The 16341-nt window shown below is 38.4% G+C and overlaps 1 protein-coding gene across 8 annotated transcripts in view; it reads right to left on the reverse strand.

The window, feature by feature from the left end:
* Positions 1-16341, reverse strand: part of Akap9 (A-kinase anchoring protein 9) — a 125703-nt gene that overhangs the window by 79831 nt on the left and 29531 nt on the right. For all 8 annotated transcript variants that reach the window (XM_027391597.2, XM_035451964.1, XM_035451963.1 and 5 more), the window contains 8 exons: positions 13492-13705; positions 11307-11386; positions 10005-10137; positions 8878-8963; positions 5195-5306; positions 4569-4767; positions 4174-4264; positions 1561-1653 (listed from right to left, as the gene is read on the reverse strand). In XM_027391597.2, the coding sequence (XP_027247398.1) occupies positions 1561-1653; positions 4174-4264; positions 4569-4767; positions 5195-5306; positions 8878-8963; positions 10005-10137; positions 11307-11386; positions 13492-13705 (1008 nt within the window). The remainder of the gene's footprint in view (positions 1-1560; positions 1654-4173; positions 4265-4568; positions 4768-5194; positions 5307-8877; positions 8964-10004; positions 10138-11306; positions 11387-13491; positions 13706-16341) is intronic.

A 16341-nucleotide genomic window follows, 5' to 3' on the forward strand; every position in this document is an offset into this window, starting at 1 on the left:
TGACTTCCAGAGAGTTAGGTTCATTACTGCTTGACTCTAGGTGGGTGGGTGGACCATCACGGTGGCCATGAATGTGAGGAGAGTTGTTTCAAACACAACGGGTATGGAAACAGAGACAGGAGATGCACACACTGGGTTGGCTTTCTCCTTTTACACCTCTTATTCTGTCTATGCTTAAAACCTACAAGACTACATCCAGAGTCTCCACAGCTCCTACTCTCTGGAAACATCCACAGGCACACCCAAAGGTTTGTCTCATCAACCTCCTAGGTGACTCTAAATCTAATCAGTCTGACAACAAAGATAAATACAAATGCTGATGTAATAAAGTGATTATGGCATCTACACTGTGGAAAAAGAAAACACTCCATAAAGACTTGTGATTTCCTCTAGACAGCATCCAGTAAGTAAACTGCATCTTCTCTTTCCTACTATTACAACTGAGAACTTTCTGCATCAAATGGACTGAAGGTGCTTTACATGCAGAGGCTCATTTTATCTTCATGAGAATTGCTATTATCTTTTTTTATATTGAGAAAACTAACATTAATAAGTTAAGTAACGTAAGTATAACATGTTCAGTAGCAACTCTCATGTTAACTTTGAGACCCACTGATATAACACTCTATTTGAGAGTCTTTGTAGGCATTAAGAACAAGAGAAGACTTGCATTTCTCTAAGAATTTCACTGACATCTCAAAGAACTATTAATTCTGCTCAAAGAATAAATGAGTCCTCGCAGCTTAAATATTTCCCTAGGTCTTCTTCTAACACTAACATGTCATGTATTTTCTTTACATTTTATCAATTGTCTTCCTTTTAAAAATATGTAGTCTCCACTCAGATTGTTGTTTTGGAACAGTTATTTTTAAAAAGGAGAAAAAAGCTCAAAATTTAATGATTCCAATATTAAAATGCAAATGAATATATGTATTCTAAAAGAAAATAATAAGACAAAATAAATGGAACTAGAAAGTGGCCTAGGGTGGTTTACACTCTAGTCTAAAAGATGGGCTCTGAGCACAGCAACTGAAGATTCAAAGACAAGCAAACACCACATTGCTAAAACTCCTTCACTCAGCCAGGAACCAAGCTCAGTGGCAATCCTGTCAGTACCTCAACTAACCATCTCACACCACAGTAACTGCTTTGAGTTACTGTCCTGACGTTAAACATTTTTAAAGATGGCCAAACTCCTTGAAAAGGCAGGTTAAGACCAACAATATCTACACAGTAGTCCACTTAAAACCAGTTATTGTGCCAGGTGTGGTGGTGCATACCTGTAATAATTTGGGAAGCAGAGGCATGAGGAGGATGAGTTTGATTGAACCTGGCCTGGGCTAAACAGCAACACCTTGTCTCAAAAAGGGAGACAGAGACACAGAGAGAGAACGAGAGCATAGCAATATCTAAAATATCTATAGTTGATACTATTACCTGACAACTTACAGGTAAACTATATAAGAAACTTAGGACACAAAATGTATTACATACCTAAAATCTGCCAGGTGAAGGCTTCAAGGGAACAGAGACCAATTTCTACATCAACTACGCACCTACCTTAGCTACTTCTTCTTCTAATCGCTCTTGATATTGTTTTTCCATTAATTTAATCATATTTGTTTCTTGACTTCGTTCAAATTCATCTGGAAACTTAATGAAAAAGTAAAACATGACATATTTGTTTAAGCCACTGGTATTGCCACCAACTTTTACTCTTAATCCAAAAATGTTTCTAAAATAACAGCAACTTCACAGATACTTTTTTGAGAAAGGCAAATTTCAGCCAGGGAGTGGTGGCACATGCCTTAATCCTAGCATTCCGGAGGCAGAGGAAGGCAGACATGGGTGTCACTATATGCATATAAAAGTCAAGTGTAAGTGTGATTTGTCCTTCTACTATGTGTTTTCTGGGGATCAAGCTAGGGTCTTCAGCAAGTGCCTTAGGCTAGTGCCGTCTCCTAGTCCTTATGAGTCATTTCGGGTGTTGTGGCCTCTGGCTCAGGATACTAGCCTACACAGTGCAGACATTCACATTCAGGTGGGCTTAGCTTTCTTTTGCTTTGATACTTTTTGCCGCTGCTGCTGCTGTTGCTACTGAAGACTCTGTCTGACTTGTTTGCTGCGCTCCTGGTCCAGGACGCCTTCTTCATCTTCACCAGACTTGCTGTGGAGTTTCATCACTCTCGCTTTGTCTTGGGCTAGAGGACAGCCCTAGGACAAGGGAAGTAAGTAGCTTCTCTATGTGCTACTTCTGCTGCTTCTCCAATAGGATCCTATCTGCCAGGGCTTGGAGATTCAGACAATGACCTCTGCACGGATATTCTCCCATAGCGCCTTCACCTTCCAGTTCTCGTGCTTCTTCCAACTTTTGTCTAGCTTGGATTTCAGGCAATCAAAGTTGGGCTCAGTAGCCCCAGGGAACAGCATGCTAGTGATGCCCCTTGTTCTGAACCATCTCCAGCACATCTCAGAAGGGACAGAGCTCTCGTCCATGCACATGGCCTGAGAGCACATGGGTGAGGTAGGTCTACCTATATGTTGAACACTACTCATTTTCCCTGCATACAGACAGTGTTATTAATGTGTTCAGGATAGATGAGCATTGTAAAGTTCTGAGACATGACTGAGCTGTCCAGCCCAAGAATTTAGAGCTATCATCATCTTCCCTGACTCATTCACATAGGTCACAAACCAGGTCCACGAAGCTGGAGCCAGGAGGAAGTGGAGGAATGTAAGTGGCAATACATGGTCACAGTGGGGCAAGATGTCCTGGTTGTCGGCCACAGGGGTAAAGCCAGTGGTTCTGGGCCACAGTGAGCAGTGTTTCCAGGATGCTCATCTTGTATATGAGCTACTTTGTCACTCAACCCAGGACAGCCACATGATCCAGATATTCTTCTAAAGGCAAGTGTCTCTCAGTTCTGAAAGTATTCAGTGAGGACACCCAAGCCAAGGTGCTTGTCAGCATTTGCAGTGTCCCCAGCTCCCACAATGTTAGTCTACAGCATCTTTTTGTCTCCCCATCTTCTCCTTCCTGTGTCCAGAGTTCCTCAGCAATTCGCAGCACAGACCAACACTCCCTGAGCCTCAGGGACCTCACATTTGCTTTGAGTTTTAGACTTCAATTGTGTGGGTTTTTAGATATCTCACTATGACAGAGCTTCTAGACCACATCCACAGGGGTGGGGTACCACACAGGTTTGCTCTAGCTTCTTTGGAACTGTCAGAGCTCCTTGACCTCTGGGTCCAGCTAGGGCCCTGGTCCTCTTCTTCAGAGATGGCACTTGAGAGGCACTGGCAGTAGGAAGGAAGGTCTCCTCTTTGCATTACAACCACAATTCTTCCTCTTGGCCTGCCATCTGTCTTTCTTGCTAGCCATATTCCCACTAACCCTGGAGGCTGCCTCCATGTCACCCACAGAACAACAATCCACACCCATTTAGGGAATTTCATCCAAACAAATGATTCACACGAGTGCAGGAGCATATAGAATTTAGCTATTATCTCTCCTTGATGAACAGGTTGGAAAGAGCAATGATCTTGATCTTCTCTGAATGAAGATGAAGATCACAGTTCTACTGCTGGAGATTTGAAGAGTGGAGCTCCAAGATATTTCCCTGTGTGGCATGAACTGTTCCAAGAGTTTTATAGAAGATATGACTTCTGCTACATGAGGATCCATCCAAAAGCACCACAACCTGAGATCTGGGGGATGCGTGAACACTGGTGAAAAGATAGCCTGGTCTGCTTCCCACAGTCGGAAGAGAAAAGCAATGAAACTGATTTCCAATGCATAAGTCAGTCCTGTGTATGTTTGTGTGTGTGTGTGTGTGTGTGTGTGTGTTATAATAATAAAGAAAAAGAGACCATGAATCTGAGAAGTAAGTGGGGCACATGGGGGAGACCTGAGAATGGAAAAGGAACACAGGAGATAATGTAACTATACTTCAATCAAAATTAAATAAATCAGGAAAAATTAAAATCGGTAATAATCTTAGATAAGAAACAAATCTCTCTTATTTAGTTTTTCTTGCGCTAAGAAAAAATGCAAGTCTTTATGTTAAATCTTTTCTCCTGAGTAGATAAGTTAGCAAAACATATTCATAAAAATGATAGTAAGAAAAATCAGGGTGTTTAAATGTTTAAAACTAAAGATAAGAAATGTAATACCTCTGTGATGCTGACAATGTGCTCATGTAGACAGTTTCCACAGTGAAGACATTCCTGTGCAGCACATTCTTGTAATATAACCGAATCAACACTAAACATAAACAAGACAGTGGTTGATGTTACTAAGGATTCTGAGTCATACACTGCTAGGGAATTGACCATGTCAAAGTAGTGAAGACGAGGCAAAGAATACACAACAAATGTACACCCACTGTCTGATTTAATCCTGAAGAATAACATCTTTATGAAAATGCACTCAAAGTTCCTATGGTCACAGAATCATCTCCTGTGTATTTATCTTATGACTCTAATCAACTTATATTTTACTCTTAGAATAACCTCTAAAATAACCTCTGGATATACTGATGCATGACCCACAGGACACAGATGGATACCTCGGCTGTGCTGACAGTCCATGGATGGTCTGAAGGCTTCCCTGCAAATATGGGATCTCTGCTCCATAATGCACTTCAGTTGGCTTCAGCTGCTGCTCTAAGGTGTTCACGAGTCTCTCTGACCCCTGAACCTGCTTGTCATGTTCTTTACTTTCTTCACTCTTTGGCAGAGGAGACACCTCACTCTCAGGACTGATGTCTGTGTCATAGGAACAGAATCAAAGGCATACTTTAGTCCAAGTTTCTTGTTGACAAAGCAGAGTTACTTGTGTGTACAAAAATGCTTGTGATTTTTTAAAACCTTGCTTTTAGTGATAACCTTTTATTCTCATTAAAAACAAAAATGTGATTCAAGATCACTTTTTCTATCCTCCTGGTTGTAGAATCACTAAATCTAACAATATTACATCATTCCATTTGAAACAATTTAGAAACATAGAACGTGAGAAATGATAAAGGACAGAAGAAATGAGGAGTCTGGACTTTCTCTTTAAAGAAGAGAAAACTGAACACGATGACCATGCAATTCCTAAGGTCATCAAACTACCACAGAGTTTTAAGAACAGCACATATTTGTAAACATCTGGTATAAAAGTACACTACGATGTTCTACACTTAAAATTTACCAGTGTTCTGTAAACCAGCCTGAGAGCAAACCGACAAAGACCCTGCTTCCTCTTCTGCCACATTTTCTTCAGGAAACTCAAGTTTCACACCATCTGTTTGCTGTCCATGAATCTATTGGAAACAAAGGAATGATGATATAAAGATACAATCTGAACTTTGAAATCTATATTAAAACAATTAAAGAACTTTGTTGCTCTGAATCAATCAAACACTTTGTTTCCTTTTGACAAGTGACTGTCATAATAATGGGAATGAAATTGTATTAGGAAAGCTCTTTTATACCCAGAGGAACATTCACTTTCCAGAAACAAATGTTTCACAGGAATTTAAACTGAAAGCCCTTTGAAACTTTAGTGCAAGCAACAAATTTTTATTATCAATACTTGACAACATAATTCTTATTTACCTCCGGATGATGGGTTTAAGCAGGTAACTGACAATTTGTATACTGCTCATTACAATAAACACACTGTCCAAAAATGTAAGAATCTGCATCTGCATGTCTAATATTAAGACAAGGCAGAGGAAGATTACAAAATCAGCTTAAAGGCACACCCACCCCACCCCCACCCCTACCCCCCCCACACACACACACTCACAGACACACACACACACATATACAACGAGTGAGAAAGTGAGTATATTTGCATCTATCTCCTCAGAGAGTTTATTAACTAGCTGAAGAAATAAGACTTTTCAAGAAGCAATACCTGTGAAGCCTGAATACAATGGCAGTGACTCAGAGGGGAGAGAGACTGAAGTGCATCCGAGCAACTGGGGAAGAACCCAGATTTGACCTGGGCACTAACAGTTTACAGCAATGACTTTCTGGAAAGGCTCTGTGAGAAGACCTATGCTCTAAGGAGTAAAAACAATGACCTGTTGACAGGGGCTTATACTGAATGAAAAGGGAAAATAAAGCTAGTTAAGTAAAGTACATCTAAATTACAAGGGGAAAGAGTCTTGACTTTCTGGTCAAGATGGAATATAGGATGCCATGAAAACCAGTCAGTAACAGGATAAAAACCATGTTCTAGGAGGCTATTTTAATTGGTCACTACTCTCTTTATTACCTGTCCTCTACCACAAGCCTACCTCCTGAATGTTTCCTATTGCCTTGCTTGTGGGTGTATGTGTGTGTACAGACATGGTTGTGCACATGCAATTTATATGGGGGTGCATGGGCATGGAAGTCATCAGCAGATGTTTCCGTCTTTCAGTTTCTCAACACATTTGGAACTTTTCAATTAGGCCAGACTGCTTGGTCACCAAGCCCCAGGGAGCCTCCTGTCTCTACCTCCCTCAAACTGGATTACAGGACATGCCACCTTTGCCATGAGTTTGGAAAGATTAAACTCGGGTCCTCTTCTTGCATAGCAAGCACTTTACTGAGCCATTCTCCAGGCTGAGGACACTTAAACAGGGGAATCTTATCTATTACTTCCCAGGGGAAATAACAAAAACCACAAGATAATATCATAATTTACAGCCTAATATTTTATATCTTTACTCAATTCATTCATAAATACCTACTGAGCCTTTAACAAGTGCAATCCAAGTACTGGGGTAACAGGAAGGAATAAACACAGAATTGTCTGATTTGAAAATTTAGAGTCTTGGTAGATGAATAAAGTTATAATAAAATGAAAAGTAACATGATGCAAATATATGCTTGACAGAGAGCTTTGAAAGAAAGAAGGCTAACCAGGTATCTGAGCTAAGAGAAGCTCAGAGGAACAGAGGGAAAAATGTCCAAGCCTAGGAAGGCAAGAGAAGATGACACAAGGAAGTAACATTTAAGCCAACAGGAACAAGAAACAGGAACAAGTAGGAAAGACTGGAGGAGGATGGGTAACACTAGGAAAAAGGAATATCATTCAACAACACCAGGAGGGAGAGTTTCAGTTCATCTGGCTGAGATGCTGATGTATTGCCGTCCTGACCTGATACTCAAGGACCTGGCATGGCCTGAAGTCACAGCTGTGTTAGATTATTATTCTAAGGTGTGTTACTTTTGTCTATGCTGCATTTGTTTAACTCTGTGAAGCCACTGTGTCTGTCTAAAACACCTGGTGGTCCTAATAAAGAGCTGAACGGCCAATGGCAAAGCAGGAGCAGGATAGGAGGGCATGGCAGGCAGAGAGCATAAATGGAGAACAAAGGAACAGGAGCAGCAAGAGGAAAAGGAGAGGAGGACATCAGAACCCAGCTACCCAGCCACCCTGCCACCCAGCTACCCAGCCACCCTGCCACCCAGCTACCCAGCCACCCTGCCACCCAGCCACCCTGCCACCCAACCACCCTGCCACCCATCCACCCAGTCATGGAGTAAGAAGGAAAGTAAGATATACAGAAGTGAGAAAGATAAAAGCCCAGAGGGAAAAGGTAAAAGGACTACAGACAAGGCAATGTAAGGCCAGACCCTCAGAACAAAGAATAAGCCTGAGTCTGTGATTTATCTGGGAGCTGGATGGTGGGCCATGCAAAAAGACAGAAGAGTAAAAGAGCAAAACCATCATACAATGCACAACTAACTGGCTGTGTTAAAAGCACTCATTACCCAGTGTGCAGAGGACAGTTTAGAGAGCAGTGTTAGATATCTGTCTTTAGAAGGGCCTGCTTATGAACTTTTCTCTTGGCAGTACTTCAGAAACCTAACACAGAGCTCTATATGCTAATATACCTGCCTGAAAGCTAACTGTGGGTAAGCATTGTGTACATAGAAAAGCACTAAGGATTAGTCCATGTGAACACTTGTGAAGGTTGCTTATCTGCACTTAATATTAAACTTTGGACTCCTCAGGGCAAAGGAGCGCTGTTGGTACACAATGTGAACATGTTATTACACTCAAACTGGAAGAACTAAAGTGTGTCAAGTGCACCTGCTCCTCTTGGGACTTTGGCCATGCAGCCTTTCAAGTCTTTCCAAGGCTGACTTTGTCCTGTTTGGTTTTGCTGTGATGGGTCCTAGTCCTATGTACAACTAAAAATCTTGAAAATGTACCTAAACATTCCAACAGAACTGAGTGCCAAAAACTATCTCAAATAATTGAAGGAGTCTTTTGCCATATTTTTCTACAACTTAAATATTAGAATAGACAATTAGAAATTTGACAATATGTGCTTTATTTCTGTGATACAACTACTAATTTATATTATGTTGTACATGTCATCTTACCTGATTTTTAAGAACACATTATAAACTAACTATAGCATTAGAAAACCAACATAGATGATACTATGTAACAATATAAGTTATGTGCAAAACAACTAATTATCTTCTTTAAACTATAAAGACAGACCATTGCCTTAAGAAATGTTACATGTAACAGGCTGAGGGTATAGTTCAGTGATAGACAGCTGTCCTACAAAGTGCCTTTGATCAAACGTCAGTAAACAAAAAGAGGAAAGGTATCTACACAATTAAATTCTACTGTTTCCTTTGCTTAATACTTGACATTCATGTACACTCCATCATGACTTAAAAAAGCATCTCAGAGAGTTACATAATACTCTCTGGAAGTTTCTTCAGCTTACTGATACAAATGCTCTAAGATAAACATGGAAATAGTTGCTGTATTTCCACTAGCCTTTTCTATGCTCACTTATTTTAGATCTTCTTGACTGACAGAAGAGCAGATAATAAAATAAATGCAAACATTATATTTTCTACCCCACAGACCTTCCTTAAGTGCATCTGCAGTGTCACAAGCTTGTTGTGTTCATCCTTGACTTTACTCAGAAAATTTTCCATATTATGTTGAAAATCTAGATGAAAAACAAACAATTATAATGATTTCACTTCACAGTACAAATTTACCTTTTTAAAAAATATGATTTACCTAATTGTAACTTTTGAAAACCATCTGGTAGTTTAGGACCCATATATCTAGTAATAAAAACTTTTTAAAAAATGATGACTGTGAAATAAGTGGTATAACATTAACTTGAAAGCTTCATCCCAAGATACATTCTGTAGCTACTTATTGGCAGGTTGCTCATTGCATATACAAATAAAGATACTGGGAACATACATCTGTGAAGGAACACCAACAAACTCAAGTTGCAATTTGCTAAGAACAAAAAGAAACTAACAACACATATGAAGAAAATTATTTCTTTCTTTGTTTAGCCATGGGTGGCCTGGAATCGCTATGCAGACCGGATGGCGGAGGACTCACAGAGCTCCACCTAGTAGGAGCAATCCTTGGCAATGGATATTTCTTAATGTAGCTCACTGCTCAATGTTTTTGTCATTCACTTTAAAAATTATAAACCATTCGCTGGGTGTTAGTGGTGCATGCCTTTAATCCCAACAGTCCAGAGGCAGAGGCAGGCGGATCTCTGTGAGTTCAAGGCCAGTCTGATCTACAGAGTGAGTTCCAGGAGAGCCTCCTAAATAATATAGAGAAACCATGTCTCAAAAAAAAAAAAAAAGAAAAGAAAAAAGAAAAAAGAAAAAGAAAAATTATAACCATTAATTTAAACTTAGTAAATTCAGTATTTTTTTAAGACTTTAAAAGAAACTACAGTTAGAACCGTTAACAGAAAGAAGTAGAATGAAGAAATTAGTAGGAATAGAGGAGAAAGAAACAAGGAAAGTAGAATGTTTCAATTATCTGCAGAGTATGATTGTTATACTATAAAGACTAAAAGTGTACATCAATTTACATAAATAAATTTCAAGCCTAAAGATAAGATACTAAGATAGAAAACCCATCTATAACCAAGTTGTGATTAAAGCTAAGTTTATAAATAATCAAGTTAAGCAAAGTAAATACAGTGTTAACAGTATGGTAAGCTTTTTACCTTCAACTTGGTATCTATAGTCTTGTAATTTCAACCTCGGAATTTCATTGTAAACACCAGAATTCTCTTTCTCTTCTATATTCATTTCGCATTTTAAAGGACAATAGTGTTCATCAAGGAAAGTATTTAGAGTCTGTTAACAAAATTGAATTATTTTAAAGTAAAATTTTGATTTCTTCTAAATACTATTAAAACATCATTAACATGGCAAAAAATCATTAACAAGGCAAAAGGTCAAAAGAGTATGAATGGAACCTTAATTCCCTCTTCCCCCACATATAACATCTGCAGAATAATCATGATTCTCTTTGACATGAAATTATTCTTTTATCAGGAAAAGATTGATAATCTTAATTACACAAAATGACGTCTTTTTTCTGCATTCTGTTAATACTGAATATATCATGAAGTGTAGGTGTTTACACCCTAGCATGGTTCCTACTCCTACTCTCTACCTTGCAAATATCTCATGACTATATCAACTATCCTGGAGCAAACATCACAAGGGGAGAGGTTCAAAACTGACAATTCAAAAAGTCTGCCACACCTCTCTGCAAAATGATAATCTATCAAGGGAGAGATTATACTAGTGTCCTTTCTATAATATTTCCTGTGGCCTGTACAAACACAAAGTTAGAAATATCCAGCACAGTGTTCTGCAGAGCAACTGATAGCCCCACAATCATTTAAAATACTGTTTCATGTTCCGTGACTTCATAAGACAACTAAGTCAGTTTTACCTTTGTCTCTCACACAACTAGAAATAACTGTCAATGATTTAAAAGGTTTAAAAGCCAATTATTATTGCTATTATTTCTTGCATTTTTTAAAGTTAAACCACACTGTAGGTTAGTGTTTGTACATATTAACTTCTCAGCGCAGCCACAAAGATAGCATTTTATCCTATGGTACCCTCAATGAACAAACTGCATCCCAGAAAGGTTAACTAGCATGTCTCTGACAAGAGCAATGCTTATGCTGTCTGCTCTGCTGGAGATGCAACTGATCTGACTCTTTGTTCTTTTTCTGTGCTGACAGAGATTGAATCCAAAACCTTAAACATCACAAGCAAGCGCTGAGTCACTGAGTCACATCCCTAGTACTAATACCTTTTGTTCTCAAATGGCTATCAGAAAAAAAGCCAAATGTTCATTTAAAGCTTACAACTCAGGAATACTTTTTAAGTCCATACCTACAAAATTCAGGGAAATCCTCATAGGAGGATGGTTCCACTCAGTGAAACATTACCAATTTAAACTTTGGCACCTCTAGTCCTAAACCACTTTTAAAGTAACATTTTACCTTTGAAATAGAGCAGCACTCCTCAGACACTGCCTTTTGAAGTCGTCCAATGAGCACCTGTAAAGGCTCTTTGCCATCACCTGGCAGAAGATATAGCACATGTGAGCCATTCACTGTACATGTGTAAGCCATACTGTCAGAATTAACTGTTCCCACTAGAAGCTTCCCTAAAACAAGACACATTTTAATTTCCTCCAAATTTATTTTCCATTCTGCAATGTAATTGTCTCAGATCAATATCTAAGATTGGCTGTATTCTATAAAAGAGTATAAAGCAGTGACCTACACTCCAACACAAGAAATATATCCATATACTTATCCAATAAATACATCATTGCAAACCTCAAATAAAACTTCTGCAAATGAGTCTTGACTTTTTTTGCACAGGGACATAGTTCAGTGGTACCTTGACTAGTATGTGCAAGCCCTGCACTACTAGTTTCACTCCTAGTGCCACAAAAATCAATTAATTAAAACATTTTAAAAGTGCACTTTGTTGTCTTCTCCTCTTTTCAGAAACAGTGATCATTACTCACTAAACGGCTTTATTACCTACTAATAGAATAATCAACTGTCAATAGAAAATAGTGGACAGGCTATATGAAGACAGTACCAATACAAACAATGCATGCAAATACAAGTAAAATTTTACTACATTAAAAAACCAAAGAAGTCTTGAAACGAAAATCGTGCATCCTTCTTAATTGACTCTTTACTTTTTTCAACAGAGCAATTCTACTGGAGACTTAAAAAAGTACCTCATTCCTAATGGTAAATATGGCAACCAAAGGAGTTTAAATGACAGGAAGCCAGAGTGATAAAATTACCAAATCCTCAACTATAGCTGCCCCACAATAGGTTCCACCTTCCACTATAGCTCCTTCAATGTACTTCCCACAGATCCATCAAGGTTTGCTACTCAGGCTCTGTCTCCTGGATGTCACTCTTGGCCTTGGCCTTAGGGCTTCTATCTTCTACTTCCAGGGTGATTCTATTGCTCCTTTGCAGCTTCAAAGTCTGCCCTGGGTTTAGACTTCACCTTTCAGCTCAGTAGCAACTATTTCTGTTTCATGTTAGCACACATACTTAACTTAGAATGTTCTAAACTGACTTTATTATTTGTCTATGGTCTGCTCCCCGGTTTTTAACTGAACCCACATTTATCCAGTTACATAGGTAAGAAATGTCAAGGTCATTCACAACCCCTCCCACCCCTTACTGCTGCTATAGACTGCCAAGATAGCATTTAACTTTAAGAGTTCAACTCCACTGTCATTCCCTTTCCAGTCTCAAGGATAATTAGCTCAGCATTTTATTGGGATTATGGCCAAGGTTGTTTAACTGATCTTCCCATAAATTATTTCATTTTCTCTCACTTAATCACACTGGGTCATATAAAATAAAAATATCACTGTTGCTTACTCTACTTAAAAACCCTGCAGCAGGTCTTCTGATCAGCAGCAGGAAGCTTAAGTATGCTTCCTTCCATGTTTATAAATCTTCTAATCAGGTACTTGCTGCTCTTCAGCTTGTCTGCTGGTACTTTCTTACACAACTTGAACTTTCACCTCTTCAAAATGGATCCCTAACTCCTCACCCCCCACCCCCCACCCCCACCCACCTGAGACAGGGTTTCCCTTTATTACTTTGGAGCCTGTCCTGGAACTCACTTTGTAGACCAGAATGGCCTTGAACTCCCAGAGATCCGCCTGCCTCCCGAGTATTGGGATTAAAGGCTGCCCTGGATCCCTAAACTTCTAATCCAATTGCTCCTGCCTTATTTTCACAGGAAGCACTAATCTCCTCTCCTTTCTCTCCCATTCTTTGTGTTCACCTTAGAGGTCAACTGGATTATTTTTATTCTGGTATACCTCATGTATAATGTAGCCAATCATTATAATATGCCCTAGACAGCTGTGCTAATGTTTCTCTACTGGTGATTCAGCATGTATGGTTCAGCAGGGTTTACAGGTTGTCAGCTCACTTTCCAGATGGATTATACTTCCATTCAAAAAAACGATACAGTGACTGTCACTTTCTTGGACACCTCAAAGACAATATGAATAAACAAATCCAGGAATAGATGTAGAACCACCTTACCCCCACAGGGCCCAAGACAAGCACTACAGACTTGCATTTTCAGAACTGCTCACTTGTTTCATGGATATAGTCAGAAGCTGTTTACCTGTCTTCTGTCTCCGAAGTGCCTGAAGCTGGCACTGGTGCATTTTCTGAAGCTCCATCAGTTTTCTTTCTTGAGCAGAAACAAGCTCATCTTTAAGGCTACAAAGAGCTTCATCTCTTTCCTTTTCCATATATTCACGAATCTGATCTGCGTGAGTTGAATAAACTAGGGAAAGGCATATCCGCTGGGCTTCCATCTGCAGCTTTAAATCATCCTTAAAGTGAATAGACAGACAGTAGGAAAAATAAAAATAACAATTTAACTTCTATTTCTTCACATGTACTGAACCTCAAAGGAGTTGCAAAATTCACATGAAGGAACTGGTCTGCTTTAGTCTTCATCCACATGGGCTGACCTACCTGTTTCTCAAGAAAGGGAGTCCCAGGTATTTATTCATTATCTCAGTGTAATAGTAAATTGGGATAGGTATTATAACTAGCAAGATTTTTACTTTCTAAATAATATTTTACATGCTAAAAATGAAAATAATGTAATAAAAACAATATACTCAAAACTCTAATAAATCCTAGTATGATATTTTTATTCTATTTCCTCTACATCTCTTTAGATTTAGAAATAAACCATTAGAGACAAAATTAATTCATGATTATTCCTTGCCCACAAATAACTGTGACCAAAAATTTGGATTGTGTCTACTATCATTTCCCAGTATACATGTAAATAGCACATTATATTGTCTATTTCTGTGTATTTATACAAATGGCACTTATTTTGCACATTTGTTCTGAAATCAACCCATACAGATGACAGGTTAATTTATTTTAATTGCCGTGTACTATAAATGAACCACAAATGGGCCATTTTCCTTTCTGGAGATCAACTGGATTATTGGTAAACTTGGGGTACTTTTAATCAAAAGGCAGTAAATTATGACATATATCCAACTAAAACAAAGAAGTAAATGTTTTGACAGGGAACTGCCCAGCATGTATCAGACTCATCTGGAATGCCTGCTGACACAAGTTCATGGTATGTGTCCTCTGACTTCTGATTCAGAAGTCTAAGAAATACTAGTTCTAGCATATTTCCAAGTCCTGCAGCTGTCCAGTGATCACACTTATCTACCCAGGAATGGAACTGCTGTTCATAGATATACACAGGTTTAACTTTAGTAGATCTTGCCAATTCAGTTCAATATAATTGAACGTTACTTTAATTATAATAAAAAAGTGAATGTTCACATCCTTGAATCTGTATCTGTCAGAGTTACTTTGCCAATGTGATGGGGATAAAATGGTGTTTTACTCATAAGAATTAGTAAGGCTGAAATACTATGTTGTCATTTTGGTTTCTTATCTGAGACATATATCTGTTCATCTTTGGCTCATTAAATCCTTTGTGTTTCCTCATGTAGTTACACCATCTTTATAGTGCTTTGTTTGTAACGTGGAAAATGTCTGGTCCTGATAATATACCCTGTTTTAGGTACTGTTCATAAAAGACACATGATCAAACTTAGTGCTTTCCTTTCAGTCTGTTCTTTTACTTAAAGGTTTCTTCAGTCTTAAGGTTGTAATCCTTCTTTCTGACATCAACTAACCTAGAGTTAGTTTTTCCTAATGGTTAAGGATCTAATTTTCCCAACTTCTCACCTGTAATACAAAAATCAGTTGTCTTGGAACAATTGATTGAATTCTCTGAGCTCTTCCCCTGCTGTCTTGGCTTGCTGGTTCCAGTCTCTTTTCAAATGTTACCTCACCAGAACAGCCTCCCGTCTCACCTTTGGGTTATCCCTTTACACTAAAGAATGTAAAGACCAGACCATGGCAATGTCTACCAGGTCTTTCAAGTCTTGTGTGAGTTTCAAAGATCTTGTCTAGGATTTAATGTTTTGTCTCACTTGTTGATGGGCTTTCTCATTTCTTATTCATATTATAATTACTGGCTAAGAACTATAAAAACATTGCTAGAGTGCAAAGCTGACAACTTGTCTTTACTGGGAATACTTCTAAGCACCACCTTAGAAACCATAGTTGCCCTTAGCAAATCTATTCCTGATTTTCTATAGTTCTCTCTCCCACCCTTTTTATTAACTTAAAACTGTAAATGAGCTGATAACTTTTGGGGATTCTTTCCTAATGGAATTTAAAATGTTCAGACTGTCTTCTGCTATGTATGGATGTTGAGGGTTAATAAACAAAATTTTCAGATGCTGAACCATTCTTGGGATAACCCGGCAATATTTTTCAAAGAATTCAGTCCCATTCATAAGTGAGGTTAGTCTATAATTTTCTTTTCTTGAGCCATTCTTGCCCGATCTAATTCTCGATACTAACTAGCTTACACGGGCTCTTTCTTTCCTTTCTTGCTTTTCAGATTCTCATTTGGATCCTATTTTAGTAAGCACCTATATTTGCCACTGAGAGTTGGTGACATCCACTTGTACAACAGTCATGGTGCAGCAGTTTTAGCTGGAAAGGTGAAAAGGAAAACTGATTACGGTTCCAGATCCTGTAATGGTTTATTGGCTTACTAAGGCTTTGTATTTCTATTTGAGTGAGTCTGGGTAACTTCTATTTCATCAATAGAGTTTATTTATAGTACTCAAATGCTTGTGGAATCTGCACTTTGGTTTTTATTTCCATTCTTCATTTTGTTTGTGATAATATCCTTGATAATACCCTTAGATAATACCCTTGATAATATCCTTAGAGATCTAATAATTGCAACCTACTGATCTTTTCAAATGGTAAACGATCAAACTTCTTCAAAAATTTCCCTTTTGATTATCTGAATCCATTTGTTTCTGCTCTAAATTTGCTATTTATTTCTACCTACTTCCTTTAAATGTGGACAATTGGATACTACTTTATCTTTTTGAATAGCTTA

Source organism: Cricetulus griseus (assembly GCF_003668045.3).
Source record: "Cricetulus griseus strain 17A/GY chromosome 1 unlocalized genomic scaffold, alternate assembly CriGri-PICRH-1.0 chr1_0, whole genome shotgun sequence".
NCBI lineage: Eukaryota > Metazoa > Chordata > Mammalia > Rodentia > Cricetidae > Cricetulus > Cricetulus griseus.